General features: G+C 40.1%; 1 protein-coding gene across 5 annotated transcripts in view; it reads right to left on the reverse strand.

Moving 5' to 3' along the window:
* Positions 1-17989, reverse strand: part of oxr1a (oxidation resistance 1a) — a 179707-nt gene that overhangs the window by 1667 nt on the left and 160051 nt on the right. For 4 of the 5 annotated variants that reach the window (XM_069655581.1, XM_069655582.1, XM_069655585.1 and 1 more), the window contains 6 exons: positions 15889-16045; positions 13258-13423; positions 10377-10457; positions 8848-8973; positions 2541-2693; positions 822-917 (listed from right to left, as the gene is read on the reverse strand). In XM_069655581.1, coding sequence (XP_069511682.1) covers positions 822-917; positions 2541-2693; positions 8848-8973; positions 10377-10457; positions 13258-13423; positions 15889-16045 — 779 coding nt within the window. The remainder of the gene's footprint in view (positions 1-821; positions 918-2540; positions 2694-8847; positions 8974-10376; positions 10458-13257; positions 13424-15888; positions 16046-17989) is intronic. The other variant, XM_069655583.1, reaches the window with a different exon arrangement.

Below are 17989 nucleotides of genomic sequence, written 5' to 3' on the forward strand. Positions count from 1 at the left end.
TAGAGAACGTCTGTCTACGCCCACTTCTCAACGATCAAATCAAACCCCTCTAACGATATGTCCCGCCTGCACGTCCTGTTTCACTCAGAAATACGCCACGATACAGAAGCTAGATACTCTTGAAATGCCGTTTCAGCTCAACTTTAAAGCTAGCCTAAAGCAGTCATTAACAAAAGTATAACAAGACACTTAATTCTCTCCTCTACCAAGTAAAAATATATAATTGTGAATATTTTTAACTAGAAGAAGATTATAACAAAAAATGTCAAGTTCAATTTTTTTACTTTAGAATGTGAAACATGGGAAATCAGTCCTCACTTCAGATAACAGTGTGCTTTGCTTGTCACAGACAGGATATGAAATCAGACCAAGTAGATGCACAAAACTAGTATTCAACTTTTAAGTAGCGCCCTCTTATGATGAAAATATTAACAATGTGACAACTTGCCCGTGTGACAAGATGCCCCAGTCTCCCCTAACAGAGGCATAAGCGAGGTGAAACGGCAGAGCCGGCAGGGCGTAACAGCGTGCGTATATATGTGAAGCCCGTTATGGTGCTGTGGCAGAACCGCAATGTAAAGAGGCTTTGCGTGTTTCTTTGCATCTCGAGTGGGGAAGTAAGATAAATGGTCACTCTAACCGCATGCTGTCATGCATTTTAATGTGAGATGTGAAAAGTCGTACTTAAGAGCTGTCCACTTGTAATTGGATAAATCAGGACACATTTTGTAAACAGGCTCAAAGTATATATGAACAAATCAGCACATTTTAGTTTTGGATTCTTACAGAAAACCATGTACAAAGTGAAGCCGATAGTGTACCTCGAACTCCGGATTGAATGTGAAGAGGAAGGTCTCTCCTGTGCCATAAAAGCCATCGCTGATTTTAAATGGCTCGGATGCTAATGCACCAAACACCTGGAGACACAGAACCAAAGAAAAAGTGACAAACGTACACTTGATTGACGGAAAATGGTTAGAAGTGATTAGTGCTATAGCTCGTTTCCATTATACTTCGTAGGTCCACAGAGCACACCTGATCAGCGTGACAGCTCCCTCGCTGAACTGTGGCAAACTGTGTGAAAACCAAGTTGGTATGTGTTCACAGTGGCTGTGCGTCATCTGCTGCGTGCCATCTGCTGCGAGGCTGCTGCTGACAGCCCTGTGTCTTTACACTGAATTTCCCTTTGTGAATGGCCAGAAATAATTCATTTGTTCTTGTTTTAATAGAAATGTAAAATATATTTTGTTTAGACAGAAATCTGAAATGAATACAGGCATTTTTGAGTCAAAATAATAAAAAAATGAACACAGATTAATTGCACTCTGTTATTAACCCTGACCACATACAGTACTGTGCAAAGGTTTTAGGCACAAATTGTGAAACTGATGATCATTAGCACCTATTTGGTATAATTGGTTGATCATACGCCTGACTATAATCCTACAAAATCCCTGACTGTGTGCAAGTGTACCTCTAAGACTTGATGCTGGTTTGAAAGCAAAGGGTAGGAACACCAAATACTGATTTGATTTAGATTTGTCTTTTGTTCGCTCACTTCATCATTTTGTAACTTGATAAAAATAAACAATTATTATTTATATTTTTGAAAGCATTCTTAGTTTACAGCATTTTTTCACACCTGCCTAAAACTTTTGCACAGTACTGTATGTCACTGATCACACAACCGTATACGGCAGCTTTGAAAACATGACACAATGTTGCCTAACTTTTAGTTAAAATATTTTTTATCCATCTGAGATCACTCCAAAAGTGGACAGTCTGCCCTTGCTCTCTTCCCCTCTACACAAACACACTCTGCAGAGAAACACACAAACAAAGACAGAGACATCCTCTGGTACGTCCCTACTGCAAATTCATTGATCGAGTGGAAGTCTTTTTCTTCTAAGACGCACCTAAATCTGTCGCTGTTTTAAAGCTTGTAAAAGGTGCTGATGTCATTTGGTTGCGATCATTCGTTTTGAGACGCTATGAAGACAGTCAGCATAGCAGACAGAGAGAGGAGTGGAGGGCAAGCAGCTGTGTGCAGAGAGCAGAGGTGCAGGTGGGTATCAAAAATCATTGATAAATGCAATGAATCGCGATTCATTAATCACAAAGCCTGTAATCAAAATCATTAGATATATTTTTTTAATCACTTGACAGCACTAACTTTTTTCATGTTCGTTACATATTCTACTGGGATAGATGTTGAAACTGTAGGGAAATATCTAATAATATTGCTAGTATGATGTTGATATGACTACCCACAATTTTCACAGTCTATTTTGGCTGAAAACTGTGCAGGGCTTGAGGTAAAAATAGACGAGTGTCCTGATTCCTAGCTTTTTGGCACTGTAGCAGCACTGTAGCTGCGCTGCTCATGCAGTCTGTGTGCCTGATCTAACCTGTAAACATGAATGCTGAAATGAAAAGCAAAAGGGTTATTCAACCAACACGCACTGCTCAGCCTTGCAGTTTGGACAAGCCTTTGCAGTGCTGTGCTGAATTATCTAACATCTCTGGAATCTGCAGCTTACCTGGCCATCACTGTCTTTAATAACCATGAGCACTGGGGTGTCCTGGCCCTGCATGGCTCTGTACAGCGTCTTAATGCTCATGCCATGCTTTGACGTGCCAAAAGCTAGTGTCCATGGGTATCCAATGGTCCGTGGTGGGAGATTCTTTGCAAGCTGTGAGAGGAACAAATTAGGAAAGAAGAAGAATGAATAAAGAAATAAAGACAGAGAAATTAAACACAAAAAGGCCATAGTCACCAATGGTGAATTACATACAGGGTTATAACATTGTCTAGTGTCTAAAGAAAAGAAACACGGCTCCAAACACCCAAAACCACTTGCAGACAAAGGGAGGTCCAGCACTCCCTAAGAGAGCCTGCTGCCCTGCTGCTGACAGACTGAAGGATTAATGGCTGGGGTTAATGGGGAGATTGCCGACATGGACGCCAGAGAAGAAGTTCAGTGTAAGCATTATTTGAAGGGACAGATAAAACAGACACTGACTAAAACACTGAATTAAAGCAACAACTTTTTACAGTATGATGCACCATTTTCTCTGTAGAGACCAAGGCCTTCTAATGTTCTGTTTGCCCTACGATAGTTCATCAGCCTCTTTGCTCTTTTCTTATTGGTTCGGCAGATCCTCCAGTGGTAGAGCTAAAGCAGCCATGTAATCAACATGCTGGAAACATAACAACTTGGAGATGGGTGCAGACTTGGCTTGAATTTGTTCTGGTATGAGCCGGGCCTGAGCCTCGAGCCGCATCCTTAGGGTGATTGAAGAAAGATACACATTGGCAATCCAGTTTGAGACATGTTAGCAACTGTTCCAGGCTTTCTCACAGGTCTTTCAATTTTAAATAATTCTGCAAAAATGTATCAAACGTTTTTTTCACGTTCTCTGCTGTGATACTTAATTACAGAAAGGAAATTAAGTACCTCCCCAACAAAATTCATTGTTGACAAATTGCAGTGGGGCAGCTGTAGCTCAGTGGTAGACTCAGTTGTCTCCCAATCAGAGGGTTAGTGGTTCTATCGCTGACTGCTACATTTGCAAGAATCCACCGCTCCCGTTTCACAACAACCAATCAGAGCTGAGCAGTCTCTCAGGCTTCTGTCCGCATGCTCACACGGTCAAGCTCAATGTCTTGAGTGTGCGCAGTGTCATCCGGTTTGTGTCAACACTGGCTGAAAAACAACTGCTGGGAATGAAAAAAACTGCCCATCCCTCCATTGCCAACTACGGCTTACACTACAAAGACCGTTAAACCGAAGAAGACAAATGAGGAAAAGCAAGCTAAAAAGAAACCAGAGTACATCGGAGAGGCATTTCCGAGGTGGAGAGAGCTGTGGGACCTGAGATTGGAAGGTGTCCTTTCGTAAGTTATCACTTGGACGAAGTGCTTTTTCCTCTCAGGGGATCAATATTTAGAATGCCTTACCTGCAGAGCTCAAACTGGACCCTGACTGGGAGCATTTTAAACTGAAGGTGTTTTTGAAGAGAGTTCAGTCTTGTCATGTATGATTTGATGAATGAGTCTTAAATAGTTTGATGAATATATTGTTATAATGATTTACGTTGACCACTAGGGTGTGTATTTGAGTTGGGTAATTGGTCACATGACTAGGTCATGTGTTTATAGGTCACAGGTGAATGGAAGTTAGTTGGTATAGGTGAAGGGAACATACGGTTCTCACCGTAACACAGACATAACCACAGGATCACAGCACCATTGGATCAATAAACACTCATCATCAACTGGTAATCACCACTCATCTGTTCTGTCATCGCAATAAATGGGAACATCATCCAAATGCAATATCATTCTGGACATTTATCATTTGGATACGCTTCAAGATAGTAAAGTCAATAGTCACTACAAAAGTTAGAACCTTCCCCAAGGAAAGAAGGCGCTGGAAAGAGGACGCACGTGCGACGCTAAGGATCCAGCGGACAAAGACGCTGAGGAGGATGCAAGTGCTAAAGTTCGGAATTACCATCTCCACAGCACAGTGAGTCACAAAACCGCCGCCGCAGATCCACCGGCAAGGTAAGAGAGGCACCTATGGATAAGCCGAGCGGTGCCTTTCTCCTGCCCGACGTTTGGAACTGCTGCTGAGTTGTTGTGTGCCGTATTGGGTTTTATTGGAAAAGCCACGGCATATTTATTAACTGTTATTGGAACAGTGGAACTGACTTGCTTGTGCGTGTGTTTTGTTGACAATGGATTTATTGGAATTTTGAATTAAAACCTCCGTTGTTTGGATTGTGTGCGCTGAAAAAGTTCTGCCTTTATTTGCTCAAATGACTAAGTTACCTTCATGAAATAGATGGTATATACATTTATATGTCCATAATCTGACCACTTTTTAAACCCCGTGTAAAGGAGGTTAGGGGCAAAACTCCCAATCAGACTGAAACTTTATGCAGATGAAACTGACTTGGGTAAGTTCAATGATGACTGTATCCCACCCCATATATTGAAGGTAAATCTAGTCTTTGAGGGGCCATGTAGTGCCAAAACCATATTTTACCTCTCACAAACAAAACATCCCTCTCACACTATTTTGCCTTTCACATAAACAAAGCATGCCTCTCACATACACTAGTCTACCTCTCACATTATTTTATCTCTCACATAAACAAAACAGGCCTCTCACATGCACTATTTTACCTCACACATTAAAAAACAGGCCTCTCACATGCACTATTTTACCTCACACACACACCATTTTCACCTCTCAAACACACTATTTTTACCTCTCACATACACTATTTTACCATACACATAAAAAACAAGCCTCTCACATACACTATTTTACCTCTCACATTAAAAAACAGGCCTCTCACATACACTATTGAGACTCTCTAGTTTCAGCAGTGAACATGAGTGTGTTTTAATAACGTGTGTTAGAGACATTGTGTGCATGTGTAAGGTAAAAAAAGAGTGTGTGTGAGAGCGTTTCAGTGGAAACATAAGGCAATAATGACAATAATCCACTTACAAGCCACGCCGATGGCTGTGCAAAACGCCTTTTATCATCTTTTCACAATAAATGTTAATAAAACAAGCAGTTACGCAACCTTTCTGTGATTTTTAGTTGGCTTACTTGTATTGCAGTGTAGTGTATTTGTCTTATATTGTGTTGTTAATAAAGTTATCAAAAAAAAGACCGTCAAATGTTCACGTCTGGTACAGATCGGGCAGGAATAAGTATGCGCATGCGCAGAACGGATCGGGCAGACGTGACGGATCGGGTACTGACAGTCCCACACACCGGCGTAATTAACAGCTGAACAGCTGTGTTGGTCTGAAGCTATTTTCACAGATATAGGAACTTCAATGACTGTAGTGGTTGTTTTAGTTGCGTTTCCTCTCACTGATCCCCCTCTACTCTGCTAATCCGGAACAGATCGCCTGCAGGAGTCATATTTGTCAACAGAGCTGTCAATCTCTTTTTTTTTCTTTTTTACAGGGTTTCCTTTTTAGCGTTCACAATGTTGTATTGTCTGAATAAGAATTGCTAGGATATGCGATCAAACACTTTCTGGGCATCTAAAGACAAGAGCGTAGCGCCCTCTCCTTCTGTCTGTAAATATGTCATTATATTAGCAGTCTCTGAATGTTGTCGCCATAGTAACGACTGGCTATAAACCTGGTCTGATCCGGGTGTATCACATGAGTTATAATTCTATTTACCCGTCTGGCCAAAATTGACGTTAATATTCGCAGGTCACAGTTATAATATGTATCTGAAATATAATAAAGAGATGGGTCTATGCCATAGACCAGGGGTGGGCAACCCTGCTCTTGGAGGGCATGTTTTAGGTTACTCCGTACTCTAACACACCTGATTCGAATGTTTCGCTCGTTATCAATCCCCTGAGACGCTTCAGTTGGTTGATAACGAGCAGATCATTTAAATCAGGTGTGTTAGAGTACGGAGAAACCTAAAACATGCAGGAAGGTAGCTCTCCAGGAGCAGGGTTGCCCGCCCCTGCCATAGACTGTATAAAAAGATGGACTACATGACAGCTCCCTAAAAGTGAAGCCAAAACATGTCGAGCGCCCCCTGCTGACTGGCTGCAGTATAGGTCATAAAGCCCACCTCCTCCATGTTAACAGATGGGACATGAGTCAAACTATAAAATCAAAATACACGGTTTCTGTCATTATAGTTAGTTCTTATCATGCAGATTTTCGTTCAAGTGTTAATTTTTCTGACAAGTTTATTTTTTATTAGTTATGTGATGCTGTAAAAAGGATGATTGACAGCTCTGTTGACAAATACAGTTCCTGCAGCCAATCAGTTCTGGATTAGCAGAATGGAGGCCGATTGGCGAGAGTAAACTTAACTAAAACAATCACTACAGTCATTGAAGTTTCCATACCTGTGAACGTTAACCTCAGACCAACACAGAGAAGCTTTTCTGCTGTTAAACACGCCGGCGTGCGGGATCCTTGCTGTTTTTTTCGGTAAGTTAAGTGTGTGTTTTGGTTAACGTAAGTGGCTATGCCTGCTCCACCCGCCGATCTCTACTGCGCAGTCTCTGACTCCAAAGGACGTCACCATCACAAGATGGCAGTGTCTATCACAGGGGCTATTTAGGCATCAATTCCGTACAATAAGAGCAGATGGAGACGCATTGTCAACCTACATATACAGTCATTGGTCTATACTTGTGGTTCCCAACCTTTTCCTACTCAGGGCCCCTTGTTTCTGTTTACCAGGATTGCCACACCTCTCCTCCTGTAATATTTTCTTTTTTTTTTTACGGGACTATGCAGACCTTTCACTTTATAACTCAGTGTTTCCCATTAATCCCCGGCACTGTCCTGGGCGGCAGCCTGCTAGAGTCGCTCCTTGTCGTCTTTTATTTATTGTATTTGATATCTTTTACCTTTTTCGATTTTCTTTTTTATTTAAGTAGTTTGTTAACTTTTCTTGCTTTAACACTAGAACCGCCAAGGGGGTCATCTTAACCCGCTCACTATTTCAAATGCATGTAACTTTTAACAGCTGTCAGTGACACTGGCTCGCGTACAGCTGTTCGCGCCACTGGTCTGGTTGCTTAGCAACGCCTATTGTTACAGTTTTGAGAATAAGACATTCACAATACTAAACAGTATATTAGCTATTTTAGCTATTAGGATTTGAAACATGGACCGGAGAAAGAGATCTATGGATGTGGAGGGAGCCCTGGCAATGCTCCCGGCCATGAGTGAGGGAGAGTCAGATGGGGGAGAGATACCGGAGGAGGAATCGGATGGGGATGAGGTAGATGACCCGTCATTTTCACCCGATGATGAATCATCATCTGAGGATGAGGAGACAACTTCTCGAAAAAGGCCCAGACTTCTGCTGACAGGTATAGCTAGTCCAACACCTCAACTTCAAATAGCCGATCTACAAATACCTATTCACCAGTGACAATGAAACATACGCTCTTTCCTGTATAATAAATCTAAATAATGTTTATAAAGCAAACATAATGAAATAGTTTGTGGCCTTTATTAAGGTAAAACTCATGTAGAAAGACAGGGCTGGCTGGATCAGCCCAGCTGACTCCACAGCCACACACGGTCGACATGCACACAGCCGTCATGCTACGCTGGTTTTGCGACATCACGATAGAGACGAAATAGAAAAACACATACAATAGAAATTTTCATATTGTTTTGACGAGATATATCGTCATATCGCCCAGCCCTAGTATCTAAATATACTTGTGTCGTCCTTATTATACCTGGGTATACCAAAGAACTAAGTTATTTCTTAGTTCTTTGTTTTTGAAACACTGCAATGAAGCTATATGGTTCAGAGGAACAAAATATATTGAATATGTATCTGAATGCATAAACTTAGTTGGATCAGTTAATTGCTGGTTTTGGTCTTTTTGGCTGACTGTTGGGGTCAGCCCTACACATGGGTCTGTATGTGACTGACTAGCTGAGTGAGTGACGGTACTTTCAGAGCTGTAGAGAGATAGAGTCGCAACATCGCAATGGTGGATCATGGAGCATATTGGACCTCCACTGACGCGACTCTGTCTATATGGCTCTGGATATTTTGTCCGGGGAGTAGGCGGGGCTGCTGCTCTGCTGCTCGTCCACGGCCCTCACCTACGTCCACAGCGCACATTTGATTTCAAACACGTTGTCATGAGCCTCATAAAGACAGTCCTTGTAACACGTTGCCCACAAAAGCACACATTGACCTGATGCAGTCAGCCACATACTAGGTTTTGACCTAGTCTTGTTATTTGATTTGTTGAGGAACAAATGTGTACTGTAGCATTAGAACAGGTTTGTACAACAGTCTGTACCTTCTCTATCTGGTCAGCCTCCAACAGATCACTTGGCTCTCTGAGGTTTGGTTTAAATGTTTCTGGCTCCAGCTCTGTCTTGATGGATGTGCCTTGCTTGGAGTTCACCTCTTCCTTGGTGGTGATCTACAAGGAAAAAGTCAAATTAAGTGAGAACAGACACTGAAAAGTAAAAGTTTAAGTTTTGCTTCAACAAAGCACTGATACTTAGTGAGTTTAATTATAGCTACTTTCATCAATCCACTATTTTGTTATGCATAAAATTAGGAAGCTGTTTCAACTGATTTAAATAGTAAGGTTATCTAGAGCAGTAACCGCTTTACATACTGTAATCTGCAGATGTATTAGGCTGAGATTATTTTACACTGTGAGATTGGAATAGGGCAAAATGAAGGAACTTAATTTATATAAAATTAACACACGGCAAAAGTTTAACTTCACAGCTCCAGGATATAAACTGGCATATTAACATGAGGAAAAAGGCTTTAACCATAGTTCTCACAAGTTATAATTGTATTAAAAAAAAACTGTTTATAAATACAGTGTTTGCCTGCAACACTCTGATAATCCAACAATTTGATGATGACAGCTGAACATCTTCCTGCCTCTCTCCAACGCCAGATGACAAGGACTGGTTTGGCAGAAATAGAGGAGAGCAGGAAGAGACACTGTCGGAGAGAGCTGGAAGAGACACTGTCTGGAAGAGGAGAATGCAAAGTGAATGGGAAATCAACCCAATTAATTAATTACACTCCATCTTCTCGATAACAGATGATGATTAAGAAGTGCTTTATCACTGTTGGGTGGGGCAGTCTCATGTTTCAGTTTTAATTCCAAAAGGCCTTGCCTGCATTGTCCTCAGTAAACATTTACCCTAGCAGAGGAGTCTTACTTCCAACCACTTGCAAACACACCATCTCTTTCTCCTTAAGTTCTCTGATTGTATCTTGCTCAATCCTCAAGCCAGGCCATATTCTTTACATTCAGCTTGTTTGAGCCAAAGAAAATGTTTTATGAAAAAGGGAAATTTCCTTCATGAACACTCACTAAGGTGGTCTATACAAAATCTACACGTGGATCATTCTGTAAACAGTGTGAATCATACAGCTAGCACAAACAGCCAGTCAAAACTAATTTATAACCAGACAAATACAGTGGGTTGAAGCACTAAAGATGTCAATACAAGTCTAGAAGGATAGGCTGACAAATGGAGATAAGGCAGTGGTTATTAAGAACCTCATCAATCCAAACAAGCCAACTTTGTGTGATGAATAGATAAAAGATATTTTTAAATGATGTGAAAAGTTACTCTAAATGTATCTTGAATATCAAGTTTTGAAGAGGATGTGTGAACACAACAACCCACAAAATCTACTAAACCCATATGCTTTAGGTAAAGCAATGGAAAAAATGGGTTTTTGAGGAAAGTATGCAACATTAGCTAAATTCTGCAGTACATATTCTGTGGGAAAACAACTGCAGGACTGGGCAGAGCAGAGAGAGGGGGCAGACAGGGCTGATAAGGGCACCTGGAGTCGTTTGCAGAGCGAGCGCAGATCTTCACTGTTTAGTGCATCAATCCGACGGTCGTACTCCGTCAGAGACACTACCTGGTAGTACAAAGACAGGAACAAGTGGAACATAAAACTCTACCATATCTATTGCTGGCCATGGGAAGAAAAAGGTGATATTGGAAGGTATTATGTGCACAATGTATTGCAATTCTGGCAAACTAAACAATGCTCTCGTCTTAAGGTAGATGTAGAAAAAAAACGGAAGAAGCAAACAGTAACAAGGCCTTAAGGCCCTTGTTAACAGGAGTGTACTTTGGTCAAAAGAGGAGAGAATGGAGCTGTTCAGAGCACTCTTTTTGCATGTTTGTGTAATATATTTAATATGCCCACTTTTAGATGCTTTAGTTATACTTATATTTAACTTTGAACACAGAATGGAAACAACACTGCAGCAGAAAATATACCTGAGAAACATAAACCTTTTTCTAGCTAACCCAAATCAGCAAAGACAAACAAATTCTTGGGAGTGGCAAGATGTACAGAAATCTACAACATTTCGATGCTGGAACACCAAAACTTGCTTGTCCATAAACAAACCCAACTCTCTAATTCCAAAAACCTAAAGCCCAGCCAAACAAACACAATGACAACAACTGTCCAACAAAGTCATACCCAATGCTGGAAGATCCAGTGAGGGCTGACTCTGTTCTGCAAATTAGTAAAAGTGGCGTTTTAGAGTCCACCAAGTGTCATTACAGACAGATATTTATCTATCAAAGACGGGATACACAAAAAAACAAATACGTACGTACACTATATTGTACGTCATTTTGTTTCAGGTCTACATTTAACCAAATGTGTAGTCACAAATGTCATATCCTGCCCATTAATTACTATATCTTTAACCCACCCGGATATTCCTAGCGTAAATAACGTTTTTGGTAACAGGTTATCTCTTAACTGTTCTATATAATGAAGAAAAGAGGGTGAACTACAGCCCTCATAAAATATCTGTGCCTCACTTCATGTCTGGCTGAAAGGACTTCAGTGCATGTATCACCTGAAAGGGGTAAGCTAGCAGCATGTTAGCCTGCAGAAGATTTTCCATGTTAATTAAATGCCTTATATCTAAAGAGATAAAATAATACAACATAAGCCAAATAACGCTAGTGGTCGGACAGTGGCCACTTTTCTTTTTTTTTTTTACAACAACGGTCACTAACAACCGGAACTCGACCGGACCGACTGAAGGGCTAGTTAGCTACACTAGCGAGCTAACACGGCTTGTAAACAGAAAGATAATGTGCAAGTATGCACATCGCTAGGGACTTAAAAACTAACATCAGGCGCAAAGAACATACACAGGTATACTTAGGGGTTAGCCGTTTCTCTTGGTCTTTCACCCTCCTAAAAAACATGTTTTGCTTTTTGGGCGAGGTTGGAGCTGGAAAGTCACATTACAGATCTCCAAGTTGTCTCCTTGTACTCTCGAGACAGGCAGAAGGAATAAGTGTAAAGCCTGGTAGCTTGCTTGACTAATATAGAAATGTTATTTTCCAATGGGGTACCAACGTATGTTTTGTGTGACATCGTTGGAATCCAATGACAATACAGGAAAAGGAGGTATAGCGACTCCCGATTGGTTCAAAAAAGATGACGGAGACCAACATTATTTAAAGATACAGTACAACCACTGCCCGTCCCATGTATTATAATTTGTATGGGTTTTGTCTGATATTTTTCCACGAAAAAAGAAAAACAGAAAACGTCACATCAAATGAACCAATCAGAGATTAAATATGATACATTAATAAGCTTTTGATGTTTGAGTTTTTTTTAACACTTTTTGAAAAGTAAGATTATACCCTGTCAGTTAGGGCAAGCTCTATGCAAAAAAGGTTTTTCTTAAAATTCATATATGGTCAACTGGGAAAACAGCAGGTTTCTATTTACTTATTCAAATGCAATAGATCATGTAGTCTCTGGTCAGGCCACTGCTTCCATTGTATCAGTCCCTTCTTACAATTAATGTATCCTTTGATTACTCACAGAGTTGTAAACAATCTCATTTTAGCAAAACCCATTCACTGCAGCAGCATGTACTTACAGTGCTGAAAATCAAAATTATTATCCCAGTTATCCCTCATCCATTTCCTGGTATTACCTACACATTCTGTAAATTCGTAACTAAAACACTTTGAGGTGTTAGTTAGTTAGTTGGAAAAGGAAGATAGATTGAACCAACACCAATGCATGTGAAATTTGGGGATTTTATAAAACCAGTTTAGTGGCTCAATACTTAAATTCTGTGCATATGTTGAGCATGAGCCTAATGGTGTTAGCCTTTTGCCATTCAGCAAAATAACTTGCCAAATGCTGACCAACACTAGTTATAGCCACACAACATGTGATGAAGCTACGGTACACTGAGTGAGTAAAGTAAACAATTACACAAACATGCAAAACACTTTGGTTGGAAGCTCAGAGAAGCGCATAGCCAAGCAAAGCCAGTGTTCACACAACTTACATATGATAGAAAGTTCACAAAAATATGCACAATCACATCAAGAATCACGTTGCGGTACACAGAAGTGCAAAACACAGAAGCAAAATACAAAAAGTATGTTTGACGACTTCACAAATCTAAAGGGTTAAAAACCAAGATCAGCACAATACAAGTTCACTATGCATTGCATAATGGAATCAAATCAACACAATATCTAATGTCATTTAAGACAAAGATTAAGTTAACAATGCACCACATAAGATACTCTATTCACATGTTATGGATTAAACATAGCAGAGAACTATAATTAATCCATGTCTGCAAGACTTGAGACGACTAAACATGCACTTTAAGCAAGGTGAGGGAACAATTTATCTGTGTAGACCTTACCTCCCACTCCTTTATATTGAGGTCAGTGATGGGGTCATCATTAGCTGTTTCTGATGCCTCATTCTTCTTAACAACCATAAATCCAGGGTCTTGTCCCATCCCCCTGACCCCCTCACCGTACATGTCTGGGCTCCACTGCATGAAGAACACGTAAAGGTGGTCTGACCTTGAGGAAGAAACAAGGGACAAAATATAAGAAAAAAAGCCTTTAAACCTTTGTTCCTTAATGGTATAAGTCTTAAATAGAAATCCTTATCTGAGATGTGTCATTCCGTTTCCCAAAAATATCAAGGCCAGTTGCAAAGCCATCAAAGTAAAATCAAATACAAAGTGGTATTGACATTTTATATTTTGAGTTTGACCTGATTGGAAATCACATAGAAGATATTGTAAAAAACAAACAAACAATAGACCAGCCGATGAAACGTAAAAGTTCATAATGAGAATAATAAAATTAGAATTAAAAAAGAAAAGTCATGTTAAATTATTGTCATATGTTAAATAATTCTCAAACAGCCAGATTTAAGCACGATCATTTACTTGTCTCTCTTTTTAATGATGCTGAACTGTGTTCTGGTCTGTCAAGTATTTTGGGCCACCAGCTAGCGTAGACTAACTTAAGAAGAAATTATATTATACAGTATAAAACCAGCATACATTATTTTTATTGGCAACCTGGGGACAGTGCAACAAGCTGTAAACACATTGCTTAGGTTTAATGTTTTAATAGAATTGTAACATAAATTGTGTTTTTGTGCGCATCAGACAAACACAGAGCATTACACATTATGTTGTGTCCAATATTGAGTCTCCTTTCAGCTTTTTTTTGGCCTCCCCCAATTCCAAGGGGAAATATTTGGCTCTTTAGCTGCTAGATGCTCTACTATGTTCACCAGCTTACCTTGTCAATTTCCTCTGGAGTTGGACAGGGAGCATACAGTAGAATTATGAGATGTTGTTGGCAGAAAAAGTTGAAGTTGGAAGCAAGGCTTGGTAGAGCAATGAGAGTAAATCAAATATAAGGTTGGAAGAGGCTAAAATGTTGAGAACTGAGGGAAACTCCAGAGTCAAATGATAATTATCTCTAAGTTTGTCACTTCAAGCTATATCTTTCACATCACACATTTGTTACGTTATTAACATGCAAATGTTATAAATATTCTTAGTATAACAAGTAAGTCTCGTTGAAATGATGAAAAATGTGTTTGTTAACTCCTGTAGCTCTCAGTGATCGTGATCATAAGTTTGCTCATGACAAGTTACCACAAATACAGAACACAGTTTGTGTAAACATATTTTATGGCTGGTAGAAATGAAAGAGCTGTGTCAGACTTAGTAGACTGCACTCTTTTAAGTGTCATGGTTTTGTATGGCTCATTCACTAGTCCTTTCTTCCCACACCCTTGCTAGGTGACTTAAAGACAAATCACGTGGATCGCCTCACATCTAGGTCAAACTAGACAGTGTCAAGCAGTGTCTGAAGACACTACAAGATGCTGTGTTGTCAGGTCATTTATCTTCTGATCATTAAAAATAATGAGTTGTAACACGTATGAGCCCTTTCTTTAAATACTAGCTTTTAACTTGTCATGTCCCTGGGATAACATTCCCGAGAGCAGTGTGCATAACAACAAACTTGTCTTTCAGGTGAGAAATGTAACTAAGCGTGGATAAAAACACTAAAGCTTTAACTATTTAAATTGATAGTGAGCGATGAAGAGAGAAGGATTTCACCGTGATTCCTCCACTTTTCCTGTTTCACATGTGATTAGTGGCCCGAAAGAGCACCATGTGTGTTGCTTCTGTAAAACTATAGACACATGTAGTGAAAACAGGAGAGGTGTGGTGAAACTCAAGATTGGTCAAATAACTTTTCAGATAACTGTTTTGAAATGGGTTGCATTTTTGTCCTTTATTCTCCTTGTCCCTGAGAGAGTTCAATAGAGAAAGTAACACCAATGTTCTGGATATATTGCCAATAAATGTCCAATAATTTCAAGATTTGGCTCAATTAATGTCTTTTGACCTCGGGATGCTTCCCCACCCTCTGCAATTGTGATTCATGTTCCGCATAAATAACTGAACTTGTGTTAAAGAACACATATTCTTATTAGGTATCTCCTTCCACTGTGAATGTAATTATAAATACTACTGACTTGGAAACTAGGAAAAACACATTAACACTGATTTACATGAAACATGAATTATTGGTGTGGACCAGTTCAAGTATCTTTGAGGGTGAATTACATTTTTGGGAAACAAACCTAGGACAAACATGATCTTTGAAAGGACCATGCAGAGGGGGTGCTTTAGGAGATCATTACCAATGCATGGATCATGTGAGTGCCCAGGCATGAGTACCGCATTGGTCCCAATATAAGACAACTGCAGGTAAGGTGCCTCGATAACTCAGTTGTCTATTGTGGTGTGTTAGGTTTGCCTGATGTCAAATCAGTGCAGCTTCCCACATAAAAAAAAGTCTATTGCTGCACTGTGTGTGGACTAATAAACATCGATCCAATATCATGTGCTTTCTTTGTATTTTTGCCTGTTATTTAAGCAACGAAAAAAAATTGCTTGTATTTGCATGTATCCTTTCAGGGATAGTGGAAGTGCAGCAGAGGTACTGACCTCTCCTGTGGCACAGCAAACCAGTACTCGTGTTTCTTGCCCTGCTGGGCATACTGCTGCATTGAGGCGCTGGCATTAGAAACAAACGTCTTCTTCATGGGCTTCCCCACCCTCAGACATAGGAACTTATGAGAGCAGTGCTTCCGCCTGTCTTTACCTGAAAGAGAAAAACATCACATGGTCATTGCTATGTCAGACCTAATAGCAATAATAAATAAGATAAATAGTTTTAAAGGAATAGTTCAACATTTTGGGGTTTACTCCTATTTGCTTTTTAGAGTAAGATAAGAAGATTGATGCCTCCATCCTAACTGTATACCAAATATGTGGATAAAGTCACATCTTAGCTTAGAACAAAGGCGGGGAACTAGCCTGGCTCTCTCTTTTCCACTTAAGCCTTTGTATAAATCAAATGATTGAGATACCATGCTTTGCTAAAAGCTAGTGTGCTTAGCTTTATGTTTACCATACAGACATGAAAGTGGTATTAATCTTCTTATCCAGCTCTCACAGTGTTTCCTTGTATCAAGTGTATGCCATCTAAAAAAATTTAATTTCTTGATTTACTGTGTATTCTCTTCCTAATTCCTACTTTCTGTATTTTACGTGGTCTTCTTTTTTCTGTCATTAGTCATTTTGTTGCAGAAACACAACAGATGCGAGAGATAGATGGAGTTGGATGCTTTACATGGTAAATGGACTGCATCTTTATGGCACTCTTCTAGTCTTCTTCAGACCACTCAAAGCGCTTTTACACTGCATGTCACATTCACTCTTTCACACGCTGTTGGCAGAGGCTACTATGCAAAGTGCCAATCTCCAATCAGGATTTAACCATTTGGGAGCAATCTTGGGCTCAGTGTCTTGCCCAAGGACACTGGGAGCTGGGAATCGAACCGCCAACCTTTCAATTGGGAGACGACCGACTCTACCACCCTTCTGTAATTGATGGCACTGAGGCTTCTGCCCATGGTACAGTAACAACGGCTATGTACAGCCCCAGGGAGCTGTGAATTAAAGCTGAGAGCGGCATTGGATGGGCCTTGCACCTTTGCACATGTTGGGATGTGTTTCAGCTACAGGGTATGCAGCACTTGACAGAGACGATAATCTTTTATATGTTTTGGACAGTACATGAACGAATTGTGGCCACTAGGTGGCACGACAACACACAGTAATCATGGATTATTTTGCAGTATGTGAAGTGTAGACAGACTGTGTAAATGTCATTTTATTTGGATGATGTTTGTTGTGCAAGGCCTACTGGCTCTTACCACAAGGTGGCATGACTATCACCGAATATAAGCATGTATTTCCCCCCTGGGGATCAATAAAGGATTATCTTATCTTAAATTAGAAGCAGACAGAACAAGGTATTTTGGTGTTACTCCTACCTCTTTCCAATAGGTGGCGTTATTACCATGACTGAATATTTCTATGTAGATGTGTTCAGGCATGACTGTGATCGAACATGTGAAATTCGGAATACATTGAACGTTGTATGTGAGTGTTCTAGGGGGCGCCATGGGGCCATTTTGCCACACCTATGTGCAAAACCACTATATATACGATTTTCCCCTACTTGTGACATATGTGAACTTAGTGCTTAGTGAATCATTACGCACATTTAGGCCCTGAAAAATGAAATTAATTTGTGCAAATAAAGAATAAGAAGAAGAATCCTAGTGATTCCAAAAGGGTCCTACTGCCCGAGCACTTATAATTCTTCTTACACAACACAGCCCAGTGGGACAGATGCACATGAATTTAATTTAGAATTGCTTATTGCTTATCTTTGACGTTGTTGTTGTTACTTGGTTGAGCTGTGCTAATTTTCACAGATTAAGGGGCAGCCTTGTTGAGCTCTCCATTATTAAGAAGAGCTTTTGCAGCTACTCTCTCTGTGACAAAAACTGCTATGCAGACAAAGGTTCTCCCCCACCACTGGGCATGACATCTAAGTTTCAATTTACAGAGGGTCATACTGTAGTGAATGTTCAACACTGAGGCCACTATAAGATAAGAAGAAGAAAATCTGGCATTCTGTTGTGATAACTTCCAAACAGTCACTGCTAACCATGAATGTCTGTACACTGACTGA

The sequence above is a fragment of the Semicossyphus pulcher genome, unplaced genomic scaffold (assembly GCF_022749685.1).
Source record: "Semicossyphus pulcher isolate SPU_LCO1_2020_fin unplaced genomic scaffold, fSemPul1.0.p SCAF_9, whole genome shotgun sequence".
NCBI classification, from domain to species: domain Eukaryota; kingdom Metazoa; phylum Chordata; class Actinopteri; order Labriformes; family Labridae; genus Semicossyphus; species Semicossyphus pulcher.